At 48.8% G+C, this 12,468-nt stretch overlaps 1 protein-coding gene across 1 annotated transcript; it reads right to left on the reverse strand.

Moving 5' to 3' along the window:
* Nucleotides 1–2,742: 2,742 nt before the first annotated feature.
* On the reverse strand, nucleotides 2,743–6,292 carry IVL (involucrin). The gene is made up of 2 exons (XM_082474844.1): nucleotides 6,147–6,292; nucleotides 2,743–4,949 (listed from the first exon to the last, which is right to left on the reverse strand). Exon 2 carries the CDS (start codon nucleotides 4,924–4,926, stop codon nucleotides 3,160–3,162), a length of 1,767 nt encoding a protein of 588 aa, XP_082330970.1. The 5' UTR covers nucleotides 4,927–4,949; nucleotides 6,147–6,292; the 3' UTR covers nucleotides 2,743–3,159.
* Between the last annotated feature and the right edge of the window lie 6,176 nt (nucleotides 6,293–12,468).

The following is a 12,468-nucleotide window of genomic DNA, read 5'->3' on the forward strand; positions in this document are numbered from 1 at the left end:
AATCAACAAGGGCTCCTTGAAGAAATTATTGACTCTAGGACTGGGACAGGAATATACAAGATGCGCCTGGAGCACCTTGTAGCACCAGAAAGGATGGAAATGCTCAAAAGACAAAACAAAGGAACAAAGGAAAAAACAGAAAATAAAACAAAATTTTAAAACTCCACATTGATGTTTAATGAAGGACATAGGAGCCAACTGAAAGAGCTCCTGATGGCCAAAGCTGGAACAATCTGAGCAACAAAATAAAGAAAATACTATTCAGGTCCTTTGCCCATTTTAAAATCAGATTATTTGTTGTTTGTTTTGTTTTATTTTTGTTTTTTGCTATTGAGTTGTAAGAGTTCCTTACAAAGCTAAACATAGTCTAATCATGAAGAAAACATCAGACAAACCCAAATTGAGCGATATTCTATAAAATACCTGACGAGGACCCCTCAAAACTGTCAAGGTCATCAAAAAACAAGGAAAGTGAGAAACTGTCACAGCCAAGAGGAGCCTAAGGAGACAAGACAACTAAATGTAATGTGATATTCTAGATGGGATCCTGAAACAGAAAAAGGTTTTTACCTAAAAACTAAAATAATAGGGGCTTCCCTGGTGGTGCAGTGGTTAAGAATCCGCCTGCCAATGCAGGGGACACGGGTTCGAGCCCTGGTCTGGGAAGATCCCACATGCCGCGGAGCAACTGGGCCCGTGAGCCACAATTACTGAGCCTGCGCGTCTGGAGCCTGTGCTCCGCAACAAGAGAGGCCGCGATAGTGAGAGGCCTGCGCACCACGATGAAGAGTGGCCCCCGCTTGCCACCACAGAAACGAAGACCCAACACAGCCATAAATAAATAAATAAATAAATAAATAAATAAATAAATAAATAAATAAATAAATAAATAAAAACTAAAATAATAGGAACAAACGATGAACTTCAGTTAATAATCATGTACCAATACAGTTTTGTTAATTATAATAATAAATGTGCTGTACCAATGTAAGATGCTAATAATAAGGGAAACTGGGTGTGAAGTGTGTGGTAACTCTTTTTTACTGTCTTCTTGACTTTTTCATAAATTGAAAACTGTTCTAAAAAAAGGCCTATTACACCTACTACTATATGTAAAATAGATATACAACAAGGATTTGCTGCATAGCATATGGAACTATATTCAATATCTTGTAATAACCTATAATGGAAAAGAATCTGAAGCTGTACAGCTGAAACTAACACAATATTGTAAATCAACTATAGTTAAATAAACACATTTTAAAAAGAAAATAACAGAAAAATACGGTCTACTAAAAAATCAAAACCTAAGACTTCAAAAAAATTTGCACATATTCTGGGTGTTTCTGATTACTTCTCACTGTGCCCCCAATCTTCCCAACCAGTTCTACTCAGACTTCCTTTTAACTCTTGTCCTGTTAGAAGGACTTGAGCCTTCATTCTCATCCTCTGAATAATGAGAGCCGCCGCCAAGCATTAACTCAAGGAGTGAAATAGTTAGATCAGAATTTTAAGTAGAACACCCTGTCCTCTGTGTGATCGGTGGATTGCAGGGTGTGTGGAGACAGCAAAGGAGAACAGCTTCAGAGCCATTGCAATAGTTCAGGTGAGAAATGACCTCAGTCAAAGCTTGGGAGGTGTGGGTAAGGATAGCAAGGACTTGGTCTCTGGTGGGGAGTAGGGAAGCAAAGGAAAGGAGTGGAGAATGATGTGTTGTCTCTGGCTTCGGTGAATGCAGAGAAGGTATCATTTCCTGAGAGAGAGAATACCTAAGAAGGAATGACAGTGGGTGTCCCTGGAATTGGGTGGGCAGTAAGAGACACTAAGTGCCCTTCAACCTATTGAGTTTGGGTGCCTATGGCAGTCTCAAAAGGGATGTCCCTGACATATGCTCATGGCTGTGATGAAATAGCTTTGGGTAACTTGAGACAACCTGCCTGAGATGATGTGGTTAAATAGTTAGAGCCAGGTGATTCCCAGGAAGGAGAGAGCCCCCACGTCCTGATGTGACTGATAGCAGGAAAGGCTACAGAAATGTCAGGGAGGGTAACCACTGCAGTGACCTTGGATCTGTATTTCTCCAGGCAATTCAACACTTTGGCTTCCATGATTCCAGCTGGCCCAACCTTTACTTCCTTTAGTGACACTGTCACTTTCTCCTTCAGAGACCAGTCCCGGGAGTCTCTCCTCTCCCCATCTTGCCCAGTTCTGCTTCTTTGCTTTCCTAAAGTCTTCCTTAACCATGGAGGCAGTTAGTAAGACTCTTGGAAACCATGAGGACATTCTATGGAGAGAAAACCTGGGCAGGGACCAGAACGCAGGTGGAGCCTCCACTCCCTCCCTGTGCCTTTGGCCATGGGCTAGGATTGGGCTCGGTGGGTATAATGTAAAGCAGTGTTGAACTGAGATGAATAGATCCTATTCCCCCAACCAGAATAACCTATCTCCTCTTCATGACTGCCAAGTGCTACTTTCAGGTGCATGAATGAAGTTGTTTCATGACTGCTAAGTGCTCCTTTCAGGTGCATGAATGAAGTCGTTTTGTTTTCTTTTGGTGTTGTTATGATTTCATTTTTAGAAGCTGTTGAATGTATTGAGTGGTTTGGGGAGCAGAATTAAAAAGAGGTCAAAATGTCTGTCCTCCTTTGGAAATTGGCCAAGAGTCATTTGCAACCATTAACCCCCACACAGGTTTTTATATGGTGAGCCGACAGAGGGTAAAAAGCCAAAGAGAATACAAGATCCCAGGCCTTCCAACATTTATTCTGTATTATTGTATGCACTCACAGATTCAGCAATAGTAGTGGGGAATGCAGTCAGAGTTGCTATAGTCACTGTCTCTTCAAGCAGAGACTCTGGCCACCTGAGGTTGGGATTGGGCTCATCAGGGGTGGGTGCTGGGCAATAGCTCCCCTCCCTTCCCAAGCCCTATCCAAGAGACATGCAGAAGGACAGGGTCAGGCAGGTTCACAGATAAGGTGGGCCACCCAGGCTGGGGACTGGAGGTAAGCCAGGCCACTGGCTCTCTCTTCACTTGTGTGGGATTTCCAGGGGCCTCTGGGACCCTGGGGGTGGTTACATATGTTTGGGGGACACTACACCTCCTGCTTCTTTAGGGGGCAAGACTTCTCCCTTCAGGGGCTGGGCTGGGTCAGTCTCTTAGACCTGGCCAGGAGCTGGGACAAGCAGAGGCTGCTTCAGCGGCCCCTCCTGCTGCTCCAACAGCTGCTCCCCTTTGTTTTCCAGTTGCTCATCATTCTTTGCTGGCTCTTGATCCAGCCGCTGGCCCAAGACCTTCTTCTCCTGCTCCAGCTGTTGCACATGCTGGTCCTGCTTCTGTGATTCTTGCTGTTGCTGCTGCTGTTCTACATGCTTTTCCTGCCTCTGTGACTCTTGCTGCTTCTGCTGCTGTTCTACATGCTTTTCCTGCTTCTGTGACTCTTGCTGCTTCTGCTGCTGTTCTACATGCTTATCCTGCTTCTGTGACTCTTGCTGCTTCTGCTGCTGTTCTACATGCTTATCCTGCTTCTGTGACTCTTGCTGCTTCTGCTGCTGTTCTACATGCTTATCCTGCTTCTGTGACTCTTGCTGCTTCTGCTGCTGTTCTACATGCTTTTCCTGCTTCTGTGACTCTTGCTGCTTCTGCTGCTGTTCTACATGCTTTTCCTGCTTCTGTGACTCTTGCTGCTTCTGCTGCTGTTCTACATGCTTATCCTGCTTCTGTGACTCTTGCTGCTTCTGCTGCTGTTCTACATGCTTATCCTGCTTCTGTGCCTCTTGCTGCTTCTGCTGCTGTTCTACATGCTTATCCTGCTTCTGTGACTCTTGCTGCTTCTGCTGCTGTTCTACATGCTTTTCTTGCTTCTGTGACTCTTGCTGCTTCTGCTGCTGTTCTACATGCTTATCCTGCTTCTGTGACTCTTGCTGCTTCTGCTGCTGTTCTACATGCTTTTCCTGCTTCTGTGACTCTTGCTGCTGCTTCTGCTGCTGTTCTACATGCTTTTCTTGCTTCTGTGACTCTTGCTGCTTCTGCTGCTGTTCTTCATGCTTTTCTTGCTTCTGTGACTCTTGCTGCTGCTGCTGTTCCACATGCTTTTCTTGCTTCTGTGACTCTTGCTGCTTCTGCTGCTGTTCTACATGCTTATCCTGCTTCTGTGACTCTTGCTGCTTCTGCTGCTGTTCTACATGCTTTTCCTGCTTCTGTGACTCTTGCTGCTGCTTCTGCTGCTGTTCTACATGCTTTTCCTGCTTCTGTGACTCTTGCTGCTTCTGCTGCTGTTCCACATGCTTTTCTTGCTTCTGTGACTCTTGCTGCTTCTGCTGCTGTTCTACATGCTTTTCCTGCTTCTGTGACTCTTGCTGCTTCTGCTGTTGTTCTGCATGCTTTTCTTGCTTCTGTGACTCTTGCTGCTTCTGCTGTTGTTCTACATGCTTTTCTTGCTTCTGTGACTCTTGCTGCTGCTGCTGCTGCTGTTCTACATGCTTTTCTTGCTTCTGTGACTCTTGCTGCTGCTGCTGCTGCTGTTCTACATGCTTTTCTTGCTTCTGTGACTCTTGCTGCTGCTGCTGCTGCTGTTCTACATGCTTTTCTTGCTTTTGTGACTCTTGCTGCTGCTGCTGCTGCTGCTGCTGCTGCTGCTGCTGCTGCTGTTCCGGATGTTGTTCCGGATGCTGTGGCTCCTGTTGCTGTGGCTCCTGTTGCTGTGGCTTACACCCTTGCTCGGGCACCTCCTTCACAGGAGTTGTGTGTTTCTCCCCAAGCTCCAAGGGATCCTTCCCTGGGATGACCTTCTGGCATGGGGCAGGCAGTGGAGTTGGCTGCTTCACTTGCTCCTGCTGGATATTGGTGGGAGGAGAAACAGGCTTGACGGGCTCCTTACAGAGGGCAGGGGGCAGGGTCACTGGCAGAGTACCTTGCTGGGACATCTTGGAAGCTGCTTTAGGTCAACCTGAAAAACAGGAGGGGTCAGAGGGTTAATTGAAGGCGAGGAAGTAGATGAACCGTTGGAAATATGCAGCAGCGCCTGGTTTCTCAGCATCCCCTCTTCCCTTGGGTGGGGGTACTCTCCCACCCACGCTGGGCTATCATTCCCCAGAAGCAGCAGAGTGAAGGGTAGGAATGGAGAGGGGCAGGGAAAGGCCCTCCTGGGAGCCTCTTGTTCCCAAGAGCCAACAAAGAGGACTCTTTCCAGAGGTGCTCTGCAAAGGTGGGCTGGGTACCGCTTCACCTCCTGCCCTTGCCTATCCTTGTCTCTCCCTTGTTTCTGACCTTCACATACAAAGAAGAAAGATGAGCTCTGGGATTATGACAAGAAGAGGGAAGGTGCTAGGAAAAGAAAGGTCTCCTGCAGGACTCCCGAGTCCTGGAAAATCAGTAGCCCATCCCGAGAGGATCTGAGAGGTGAGGGTGCACGCCCAGGACTGGAGTCACATGATGTGATCTCGGCTTAAATCTCCCAGTGAAATGCTGTGTGGTTCTGGACAAGTCATTGAGCCCCTCTGGACCTCAGATTTCTCCTCTGTAAAATGAACAGATTGGCCTATTCAGCTCCAGAGCTGCTTTCTCTCCTGACCATCTGAGCTTTAGCTGGTGGTGGTGGGAGGGGGCTGGAAGGTTGCTGAGAGTTGGAGCTGGTTCTTTCAAGTCTCCTACTTCTAAGCTGGGTTTCCCTGCCCCTGCTCAGCCTGGGTTCTCCAAATAGAAAGTGTTCCCCATGCTGCATTTCTCCCTTTGGTAGCACAGCCAAGAGTTACAAGCATGTCCCCGGACACCCTGCCTCCATAAAGAAGGCAAAATCACAGTCAGCCCAAATCAATCAGTTTTAGGAGAGAAATTGGCCATATTTCCCCTTCATCCCCATCTTACTCCTCTCTCTGTCTCTTTCTGTCTCTCTGCCTCTCTCTCTCTCTCTAAAATACGGTCCCAAAAAAGTATGGGGTAGGAGGAGCTTGCTGTCTGTTCTGTGTTTCCATACCATGGCACCTAGCCCTCAGCACAGTGACCTGAGCCCTCCTAGAAGAACAGTAGTCTTGTTGAATCCAGCACACAAGTGATACCTGCACCCACCTGGCTGGCCACCCCCAGCCATGTTCTGGCCTGTGGGAGGCCCCCGGTCCCAACCTTGGTTCTGCCAGCTAGCACTTACCTGACTCACAGTGAGGACGGCTGGAGGAGCTTCTAGTGGAGCACTGAGCCGAGCAGGGGCCGGGATGCCCTTTATACTGTTCCCCAGCCTGGCCTCTTTCCCAAGGTGAAGGAGATGGACTGGTTTCACCGCTCCAGTTGGTCAACTTCCTCTAGCCCCTTCCTGACTCATCATAGGAACCTTAAGCAAAAAACCCCTCAGGGCCCCTTTTTGCAGGGACACACAGCTCCTGCCTGGCCAGCGGGCTCTGGGGGCTCATTCACTCCTGTGATACTTGTGACCTGGGCACAGGGAGGTGAGGGAGGCATCTCAGGAAACTGGTCCCCTTTTCCTCTTGTTTTGTGACCTCAGCCAAGCTTTTTTTCTGAATCTCAGTTTCTCCACCTGTAAAATGGGTGTTTCCTCACTATTAGGCTGTGGGATTCATTTCCAAGGGCACAGAATAGAAAGTTATATGTCTGTCTGGGATGTCCAGTCCAGTCCAGTACAGATGTTGTGTAAAGGTGGGAGGAATCACTTTTCATGAAGGGGTGGGGCTGCTGGGGGGTGCTCTTGGCCACTAGCCCACAACCCATCTGCTCTCAAGACACATCTATAACTCCATTCTGTGTGGAAATAAACTCTGTCCTGGGATGGGGTAGGGTTGAGTCTGACAACTTTAGGCCCAAAAAGTCAAGCAGAAGGCTTTGCAGGGGCTACCATGTGCTAGGGGCTATCCAGGCCCTATGCTGAAGGCTGTAGTTACAGAAGTTCCCAAGAATGCCATGCTCACCAAAACTCCAAGGCATGGACCATTCTAAGTCTGTAATATATAAATCTATATATATATTTAAAATAAATATATAATATATAAAAATTAAATAATAAGGATTGCTTCTTATGGTGATAAAACAAACATTTCATACAATGTTTTGGGGAAATGCATGAAGGTATAAAATCAAAACTAGATCATCCATTACTTTCTCTAAACTACTCTCTAAAAATAGCTTATGCCAGCTTTCAGAGTGGGGATTAGAGCTTGCTTGTCCCTCCCCGGTGCTGATGATGACCTAACACTCCTGGAATACAATCCAAACCACTGCCTCGGGTTCAAATACCCTTGCGGAGGGTCCTCAGTTACTAGGACAAGCCCAGTGCTCCCCACCTCTGGGGGCTCTCTGTGTTTTTCAACTTCACTGTAAATGTGGGGACCTGCCAGAGAGCCTCCCTGAGACCCCATCTAGAGGGTTATTCCTTGGTTCACTTCATTTCACTAAGAACAATTGAGGGCCCTTTTATATGCTTTTGTTCACTTGTTTATTTTCCATATCTCCCATTGGAAAATAAGCTCTAAAAGGCAGGAGTTTTGCCTGGTGTGTTTTCTACTATGTCCCCAAAACCTGTCATAACCGTCGAATATAATCAGTGCTCTATAAACATTTGTCGAAGGAATGAAAGAACAGTGCATCTCACCACCTGGAGATAATTACCATTGAGCATTTTAGTGTTGTGTGTGTGTGTGTGTGTATGTGTGTATAAACAGAACTGAACTGTGACTTGCCTTTCTTTTTAATGATTGGTTAATAGCTTATTTTATGAACATCATTTGAACTCTCTTCTTCACAACCTAATCAAAAAAGAAATATTAGAATAATATCAAGGAAAATACTCATTTCTGGGGCTAACTTCGAGATGCATTCTGATTTCCCCACAGTTTTCCTCACAGGCACCTACCTCCCTCCCAGCCCCCAATAGATCTATTTATAGTGCTAATTTTGCCATGCTCCTGGGGCTTAGTCTGGAAAGACATATGGAGGGACTCCTGCCTCCAGATTACTACCCTCTGCTCATGCCTTCTCTGGTCCCTGAGCCCAGCTGGGACCTCACATGTTCTCCCCCTTAGCACAGGGATGGCCATCTTCTGGGGCTGGGAAAGCCCTCTCCACCCTGCCCCCTGCCATCCCCCTCCCCCAAGCAGAACCGACCCAGTATCCTCACACATGGGCACCCATGCCTTGTGCTCTGCTGCTGACATCACATAGGAGGCATCTGCCCCTCCCCAGCTCATGAGAGTCAGTCCCAGGGCAGCAGACCCTGCTCCAGGTAGTCACACTGGTCTTATGGGTTTCCAAGGGCTAGTACCCGCCAGATCTACCTCCCGCCCTCTGATTCATAGCATAATGAGAGCTTTGCAGGGAAGACAGTGTGTGTGAGCCTTTGGCTGCTGGGTAAAGCTAGGGTGTGGTGAGGAGGGCGAAGCATGGAGCTGAGGTGTGTGTGTGCAGGGGAGGGGTTGGAGGAGCCCCAGCTGTTTAGGGGCTCAGAGGCCCCATGCCCTGCCCTCACGTTGCCCCATCTGGGGCACAGACAGGCATGTGTACAGGGGAGATTCTCTCGGTGCCTGTGCGAGTGACCCCACAGGCCCACATGAAGAGGCCGGGTAGCTGTCCATCCCCCGCCCAGGATAATGAGGATGAGCTCATATCCCGTGACACATGCAGAGGCCCTGACGTCAGCTCATCCCCAGCTCAGAGAGGCCCCGGCTCTTTCTCTTGCAGAGCTAGAAACTCTCCGAATGAAACAACCTTCTCGAACTGTTGCTTAGCTGTGGGGGCAGGAGGAATGGGTCACGAATTTCACTGCCTGGGGGAATGAGGACAGCCCTTCGTAAGGGTCGGGATGAGGGCAGATGGTCCTGAGAGGCAGACTTGGACCAGGAGGTCTCACGTTCCCACCTTGGGTCACCATGACTAGGCTGTTTCCCAAAGAGGCAATACCTCCATCCTCTGAGGCCACTAACTTCCTCTCCATCCCCTGAGGCCTCCTCCTCTGCTCAGCGCACTGTTGCCTACATCATCTCACAATCTGCAGCCCGCACTGGTCACCTTCCCACAGGCCCAGAATCCTCACTCTCCTCCTCCGTGGCCTCCTGAACCTGACCTCCGTGCCTCATTTGTCTTTTATGCCCATCTGCTGCTCCAAGAAGGGGGAGAAGACCAAGAAAGGGCCAAGAGGTGATTCTTCCTCTCCGGGCTCCTGGGTTGGCCTGTCTGATGTGCCCTGGTTGCCTTCCTTATGTCTTCCTCTGGCTTCCCCTCCTTGGCCTATGGGTTGCTGGTTCCCAATTTTAGTCCCCATCGCTGGCCCTTGTTTGTGAATCTGATCCCTGTGGAGAGACAGTCACAGTTCTGCCCCTGGTGCAAAAAGTGGGGCAAAGTCATGAACGTTTATCAGTAGCAGAGAAAAGGAGCTGTTCAGTGTCCTCTCCTCCAGCTGGCAGGATGCCCTCACCTGGGGGTCCCTGGGAAATCACATTCTGGGCAACATAAGAGTACTATACAGAGGACTGGCATCACCTGATCCTGGAGAAGAGGCTTTCACCAAGAGGAGTTAATTGCCTTACTGGGGTCCTGCTCAGCCCCACTGTGAGCAGCCCCAGTGTGGCCCTTTTCTAACCTCACCTGTTCTTTGTATTTGTGCACTGTTTCACTGTCATTAAGCTGTCTAACTGCTCCAGGCATCCAGATGGGTCTGTCTGGTGCAGAGTATCAAAGAGTGCCTCTTCCTTCTTCCCTAAAACATGCCTCCCTGCTTACTATCTGCATCAAACCAGGCCACAATGCAGAGTCAAGGTGAGTCTTGGTCTCTGGGGCCCCAGTTGGACCAGTGTACTGGGGAGGGCCTTGACTACCACCCCAGCCTCCCAGGGAGATACAACCCCTGACCTCAGAAAGCCCCAGATTTAGGAGGACACAGCTCCTGCTCCCAGGAAACTCCCATCTGATGGGAAGACAGGTATAGGAACAGAGCGATGGGTACGATTCAATGCCATGCCACATGAGCACACAACTAACTGGCCTAGGCATGGATGCAGGGGTGAACAGACCAGGGCTGTGAGTCTCCCTGGGGAGAAGGCAAAGGAGGCAAACCTTCAAAGCCTACTGTTTACCAGACATGATGCTAAACAAGCCTCATCCACTATCTCATTTAACCCGCTGCACTTCACAGACGAGCAGCTGCGGCTCAGAGCAGAGGTCCCCCAGCCAGCAAGTGGAGCAAGCGTGGGTGTGTCTGCTCCCAGGCCAGCCTCTCCACCAGGGAAGGCAGGGATGTCCATCAAGTGCAATAGATACCGGAGATACCGGAGAAGCAGCATCCAGCATTGCCACAGAGGAAGATTGGAGAGCTGCAAACCAGAAGACGCCTGAGCTGGAAACTGCAGGAGTGGCCGAAAAGTTATTTTCCTGCCACTCAGGTTTTACTAGAAAGCCTGCTTGGAGTGGGGTGTGGGGGGCAGGGCAGGAAGGAGAGAGAGAAGTCAGAAGGCTTTGGGGGAGAAAGGCGAGCCCAGGTCTTCCTCTTACAGGCAAGTCCTTGCATGTTCAGCTATAGCCTCGCCTTTTCTCTCCCCTGTGGTCCAGCCTCCAGTACTTCTTCTAGGAGCCTCAGGCTCCAGGCACCCCCAAACTAGCTCCTTCCCCAGCTTAGGATCCACATCTGAGAAAGCTGGTGCTGGAGGAGCCGTCACGGTCATCAAGTTCAACCCTGGCTTCATGAAGGATGACACAGTCTAGAGAGAGGAAGGAAGAGCAGGGATCACACAAGGGGTCAGTGGCAGGTCCTGGCCAGGTCCAGATCTCCTCATCTCCTGAGTTCACCTTTACTCACCTCTGTGCTTCTGTGCTGGAAATCCCTTTATCACCTTCTGCCTTACTGATCTTTTGTCCATTGAGAGCAGATTGAGAGCTTCCCATGTGCCTGTGTTCCAGACACTTAGGGGTACAGCCTTGAACAAAACAGGTGAAAGTCCCCACCCTCCTAAAATTTTCATTCCAGTGTGGGAGGCAGGTGGCAAGTGAAATAAACACATACCTGGAATATAAAGCGTGTTAGAAATACTGTGTAGAAAAATAGGGCAAAGAAGAGGTTTATGGAACCCTCAGGGAGGGGATGTTGTGTATTTTAAATGGAGTAGTCAAGAAAGGCCTACAGCAAGAACCTGAAGGAATGAGGTCAAGGTGAGGATAAGTGGAGGGAGAGGGAACAGCAGGGGCCATGTCCCTAAGGCATGTTCTGAAACCAGCAAGGAGACCAGTATAGCTGGGCATGTGTGAATGAGGGAAAGAGCTGTCAGAGGTGAGTGTGGAGGAGTGGGTGATGCCGGGCAGTGGGAGAAATCATGCAGCAACTTGGGCTTTTACGGTGAATGAGATGAGAAGCCACTGCAGAGTACTGTACAGAGGATTGGCATCATCTGACTTACTTTAAAAGGATCTCTCTGGCAAGGGTGGAAGCAGGTCGAACTGTAAGAGGCAACCACAGCCACATAGCAGCTGCTTAGGACTCGGGTGACAGTAGCAGAGGCAGGGAGAAGTGGTCAGATTATAGATATGTTTTGACAATAGAATCAGTAATACCCACTAACAGATTAGATGTAAGGTATAGGTGAGAGCAAACAATGACTCAAAAATTCTTGGCCTGAATGAATGACTAAGGATGGAGCTGCCATTTAACAGATATAGAGAAGACCACAGGAGGGGCTGGATTTGTGGGAAAAATCAACAGTGAGCTTTGGGACATGTTAAGTTTGAGATACCCATTAGACACACCCAAGTAGAATTGTCAAGTAGGCAGTTAGATATACTAGTGGAGTTCGGAAGAAGGTTCATGCTGTAGACATAAATTTGGAAATCATCAGTGTATAAATGGCATGTGAAGTCACGAGCCAGGATGAGGTTATCAAGGGAATGAATAAAGATAGTAAAGAGAAGAGGCTCAAGGACCAACCCCTGAATTACTCCAGTGTCAAGGGGTCAGATGAGAAGGAACAAGTCAAGAAAACTGGGACAAACTGAGAAGGAGCAGGTAAGAAACCCATCAGGAGAATGGGGTATCCTGGAAGACAAGTGGAGACGTTGAGGAGAAGGGATGAACAACTGGAGGAAATGTTGTAAAGATGAGGACCAAGAACACCCATTGGGCTGGGCAACATGGACTCCATTGGAGACCTTGACAAAGGCAGTCAAGGGCAGAGGTGAGGATGAAAGCCAGATTGCAGTGACTTCAAGAGAGAATGAGAAGAGAGGGCTTGGGACAGTGAGAATAGACAGCATTTTCAAAAAGTCTTATAGGGAAGAGAAGCAGATAAATGGGAGAATAGCCAGTGCTGATTCCCTTCCTCAAACATCTTCTAAACTCTACTCATGACTCTACACTTCCTCTGCTGGGAAGTCGTCACTGACAGACCAAAGTCCATGAGCCCCTGACAGCTCTACAGCCCATGCTCATTTCAACCCCATCTCCCCACTCCTCTGCTCCTGCCTGTGGAGGTTTGGATCCAAGC

This window comes from Balaenoptera physalus (genome assembly GCF_965194825.1).
Source record: "Balaenoptera physalus genome assembly, chromosome: 1".
Classification (NCBI taxonomy): Eukaryota; Metazoa; Chordata; class Mammalia; order Artiodactyla; family Balaenopteridae; genus Balaenoptera; species Balaenoptera physalus.

Coding starts and splice junctions, on each gene's coding strand:
- IVL (XM_082474844.1), bottom strand. CDS start 4,926: ATGTCCCAGCAAGGTACTCTGCCAGTGACCCTGCCCCCTGCCCTCTGT.